The 5,296-nt window shown below is 46.4% G+C and overlaps 1 protein-coding gene across 1 annotated transcript in view; it reads left to right on the top strand.

The window, feature by feature from the left end:
• Positions 1-213: 213 nt before the first annotated feature.
• LOC310771701 (indian hedgehog B protein-like) overlaps positions 214-5,296 on the top strand; it is a gene marked incomplete at both ends in the record, with an annotated part of 12,330 nt that continues 7,247 nt past the window's right edge. Inside the window, 2 exons of the mRNA XM_083664247.1 lie at positions 214-519; positions 4,049-4,206. Of these exons, the coding sequence (XP_083520373.1) occupies positions 214-519; positions 4,049-4,206 (464 nt within the window). The remainder of the gene's footprint in view (positions 520-4,048; positions 4,207-5,296) is intronic.

Here is a 5,296-nt window from a genome sequence, read left to right on the forward strand (position 1 = left end):
CAGGGACGGAGGGAGCGACGCTGAACTTTCTCAATCTTGGTCAGTTTTGGAGTCGATTAAAAAAAACGTTTTGGTCTCAGTGGCCCGGGGCAGCCGAAATGACCCTCTCTTATCCGAGGTTTTCGGACGAGATGTTGCATCTGTCGCGGACGATGGCGTCGGGAATTGAACCGGTGAGGCATTGAAGACATCCCCCCACCCCCGGCCGGGGCGATGCGGATCTCCTTCCTATCTCTCGCCGCCTCTCTGTGCACCTTGGCCCTCCTCCTCCCACCTGCCTCGGAGGGCTGCGGGCCGGGGAGGGGGTACGGAAAGAGGCGGCCCCCGAAGAAGCTCACCCCGCTGGCATACAAGCAGTTCAGCCCCAACGTGGCCGAGAAGACCCTGGGAGCCAGCGGACGGTACGAGGGAAAAATAACGCGCAGCTCCGAGCGCTTCAAAGAGCTGACGCCGAATTACAACACAGATATTATCTTCAAAGATGAGGAGAACACGGCGGCAGACAGACTTATGACCCAGGTGAGATGAGATGAATGTAGGGGCGTCAATTCACTAAAACCAAAGTCCTTGCGTAACTTCCAATGCCGGCCAGACGTCACCAAACTTTACGCGCGCATGTTGCTCCCCTGACTTTTTAAGTGGCTTTTTGACGTTTTTGCTTGATCTGTGTGATAATAAAACGGCAATTTCATAGAAATTAGAGATCCTGGTCATTTGGATGCACTAGTTGCCCATACACCTTGCAAGCCTACCCAGTTGACGTCCGCCTGGTTATCCAATTATTTTCATCGCCCTGGTTTGACAGCTCTCTGTAGCCCTGATGAACGGATTGAATCACTTCACAGTCAGACTAATACGATCCAACCTGCTGCATAAATTGTCGGCTGAATGTTTGAGTCCAGTTAAATGTTTAAACCAGAATTGATTGACTGAATTCATTGATTGGTGGCTCTTCATTTCATCTTGACATAGCCTACATGGCTGCTGTTATTGTTTTACTTGCTTTAGTTATTGCTTTTACCCATTGTCATTTTGTCCCTATTGTAAAAACAATAGGCTACACTATAATATTTATAAATCTCAGTCAACCACAATCTCTCCACTTTTCACAGAGGTGCGTAAAACGTCATCCGTAAAGTATTTGCACGCTTATAGCCTACAAAATCAGGCTGTAGGTCAGGATAAGTTTATTGATTTAGACTGTTAACAATTAATTAACATCTATGCAAGAGTCACTTTACTGACCGTCTCCTGTAATATTTATTGCCCAGTAATTCAAATTACTTTATCATAAATGCAACTTCAATCTTAATATCAATTTCACATCGCACATACTGTAGCCTACTGTATATTCATTCATTCATTCATTCATTCACTCACTTATCCACGCCATCATTCTGTCAATAAGAGAACGTTCCATTCAGCACAGACTCTTAACCGAATTAATTAATTCCGGTCAGTGGTGTCCCACAGTAATGTCATAACTGCACTGTTGTTATTTTTTACAACGCATGAATGCTGACATGTGGAGATGCATAATGCTTCATGAGAGATTTTATTCATTTAATTATTCTTGAGGTGAAATTAGTTTAATGGAAATGCAATGATTGCGGTTGGACATTAATTCAAGCTATATTCATTATATTGTACATCGGCATTGCTAAATAATCCAAAGTAATACACAGTCTACTTTGACCATCCACCTGATGCAATGCCATGCTACCATCGTGTGAGTGTGCGTGACTCTTCTACACTGATGCACTGAGGTGTGTGTGTGTGTGTGTGTGTGTGTGTGTGTGTGTGAGAGAGAGTGAGTGATTGTGTGTGTGTGTGTGTGTGTGTGTGTGTGTGTGTGTGTGAAAGAGAGAGAGAGAGAGAGAGTGTGTGTGTGTGTGTGTGTGTGTGTGTGTGTGTGTGTGTGTGTGTGTGTATATGTGTGTGTGTGTGTGTGTGTGTGTGTGTGTGTGTGTGTGTGTGTGTGTGTGGGTGTGTGTGTGTGTGTGTGTGTGTGTGTGTGTGTGTGTGTGTGTGTGTGTGTGTGTGTGTGTGTGTGTGTGTGTGTGTGTGTGTGTGTGTGTGTGTGAATGAGTGAGTGAGTGAGTGTGTGTAAGTAAAGACAAACTGGTCAGTTCTTCTCCCCACCCTCTCTCGCTCACCCCCTCTCTGCCCTGCAAGCTGACATTGTAAAGACAAATTGAACTCAATTGCATCTCTGTGAGCACTTGTCTCCTTCCATCCTTCATCCCATCAAATCTATAAAGGGGCAAGTGGGCAATCTCTGTCTGTTCTCTGTTTACATTTTTGTCCCACAGATGATGTCATAGTGATGTCATAAGAGCAAGATCATCTTATGACATCACTGATGATGTCATAGTCACTGATGATGTCATAGTGATGTCATAAGAACAAAGTCATAGGCACTGATGATGTCATAGGCATTGGGACATCAGTGATGTCACTCGAGCAACTGTGGTTTTTGGTTACACTTGTGCAAATTACAACATCACTGATGATGTCACTGATGATAGGGAGGTAGAGCGGGTCGTCACTAATCGCTTTGGATAAAAGAGGTCGGTCGTTCGATTCCCGCCTCCTCCAGTCTGCATGTCGAATTGTCATTGGGCAAGATACTGAACCCCAAATTGCTCCTGATGGTGTGCCAGCACCCTGCGTGGCAGATTGCCACCATCGGTGTATGAATGGGTGAATGTACCTACTGATTGTAAAGCGCTTTGGATAAAAGCGCTATATAAATGCAGGCCATTTACCATTTACCATGATGTCTTAGACATTATGACATCATTGTGATGTCATCGGTGATGCAAAGTTGGCCAATTGTGTGGTGCGCATGCCAATAGCGCAGGGGAGGCCACGCAGCAGCCAAGCTGCGAGCTCAGCCCAAGCTGCGGGCGAAGCCGCACAGCGGCTCGGCGAGCTGCAGGGTGGGTGTAGCGAGCCTGCGCAGCGGGGGAGCCTAGGATTCAAGCGTGCGAGATGCCTAGTGACACAAAGATACAGTCATTAAACTTTCTGGGTATCTCTTTGTTGATTGCATGGCTCTTAACCGTTGCCCAATAGGTAGATCTTGGGCCATCAATAATAGCTTGCCAAAGAAATCCTAAATGCACTATTATTATTATAAATCCCACTCATGTATAGCTAACTCAGGATCTACAGTATTTAACATCATAGCATTATTATTAAATAAGGTTAAATAAATAATACAGTACTGTTAAAATGTGCTAAATATGTAGGCTACTTGGGGGGGACAAGGGGAAAAGAAGTAGCTTGCGGCTAGTTTTATTTTTTGTAAATAGCTCTCATCCTGAAAAAGTTTGGGCATCCCTGCTCTTAACCATCGGTCTTTCTCACATTGTCCCTCTCTCTCTGTGTCTCTTCAATGCATCTCTCCATTGTTCTACTCTACTCTCAGCATTATAAAGAAAAACTGAGCTCCCAAACCTGTATTGTTTGTTTCTAACAAGCAGTCCTCTTCCTCCCTCACCTGTTGCATTTGCCCCTCCCTCTCCTCTTCCTCCTCCACCCGTTGCATGTGCCCCTCCCTCTCCTCTTCCTCCCTCACCCTCCCCCATGTGCCCCTCCCTCTCCTCTTCCTCCCTCACCCTCCCCCATGTGCCCCTCCCTATCCTCTTCCTCCTCCACCCGTTGCATGTGCCCCTCCCTCTCCTCTTCCTCCCTCACCCTCCCCCATGTGCCCCTCCCTCTCCTCTTCCTCCTCCACCCGTTGCATGTGCCCCTCCCTCTCCTCTTCCTCCCTCACCCTCCCCCATGTGCCCCTCCCTCTCCTCTTCCTCCCTCACCCTCCCCCATGTGCCCCTCCCTATCCTCTTCCTCCCTCACCCGTTGCATGTGCCCCTCCCTCTCCTCTTCCTCCCCCACCCTCCCCCATGTGCCCCTCCCTCTCCTCTTCCTCTCCCACCCATTGCATGTGCCCCTCCCTCTCCTCTTCCTCCCCCACCCTCCCCCATGTGCCCCTCCCTCTCCTCTTCCTCCCCCACCCTCCCCCATGTGCCCCTCCCTCTCTCAGCGTTGTAAAGACAAGCTGAACTCTCTGGCCATCTCTGTGATGAACATGTGGCCGGGCGTCAAGCTGAGAGTGACAGAGGGTTGGGACGAGGATGGCCATCACTCAGAAGACTCACTGCACTACGAGGGCCGCGCTGTGGACATCACCACCTCCGACAGGTAGGCATGCAACAAGCTCATTCTACTGATCATCATGATATGAAAGCTAATGAGAGGGCATGGAACAATAGATCATCAGATACAACACGATCTTTCAGGTATGTAGGTATATATAGTAGGTATATATGGAACAATAGATCATCAGATACAACACTATATGACATGAAAGACAATGATATAGAGAGGCAAAGTGGAACGTCACTTCCTGCTTCAGCACTGTACCAGAGATTCTCATCCACCATTTATTTGCCCATAGACATTTCATAAAATGCTTATAAAATAGTTGTACTTCGTCGAACCAAACGGTTCAGCTAACGCTATAATCGGGAGAGACCATAGAACATTTCACTCAGACTTTAAACCCGCAGTTTTGGTCCCAGTGAAATGTTATGCGATCGCTACTGTTTCTAAATACATCTGTACCGTTTGGTTTGAACCAGTACAACTATTTGTATACGCATTTTACGAAAATAAATGGCGGATGAAAATCTCTGGTATAGTGCTGAAGCAGGAAGTAGGCGGTCACTTTGCCTCTCTATATCATTATCTTTCAGGTATGTAGGTATGTACTGTATATAGGTATGTATGGAACAATAGATCATCAGATGCAACATCATTACAGAAATACTGATAGCCATCGAACAAATAGGCTGGGAAGAGGGTTATATTCCCAAGTTTTCAGTCAGTTAGTTGTTGGCCTACCATATAGCAAGGCAACAGGTTGATCAGCCTAGCCACCTAGTGTCAACAAGTCAACAAGTTTGTCCAGCAAACCTCTAACCAGTCAGCCTGATCCTGATTAGAAATATGTTTCAAAATCCTGATGGCCTGATTCAAATGCCATACATCCAATTCGACATTTGTGATCCTAGAACTCATGGAACTCATTGTATAATTAAAACTAGAAACCGCACCTGCGGGTATATGCCTCCGCAAACAAGTGAGCGGTCGACATCCATGTCTGTCCAGACTTTGACGTTTGAGCCAAATGTGAAGAATTTCCGTCAAGGTGTTACTGAGATATGTTGTTACCGAGCTTGAAAATGGCGTTTGTGAGGTCAAAGTGACTTTGACCTTTGACCACCAAAAT

Source organism: Poromitra crassiceps, assembly GCF_964638095.1.
Source record: "Poromitra crassiceps genome assembly, contig: HAP1_SCAFFOLD_1064, whole genome shotgun sequence".
In the NCBI taxonomy this organism is placed as follows: Eukaryota; Metazoa; Chordata; class Actinopteri; order Beryciformes; family Melamphaidae; genus Poromitra; species Poromitra crassiceps.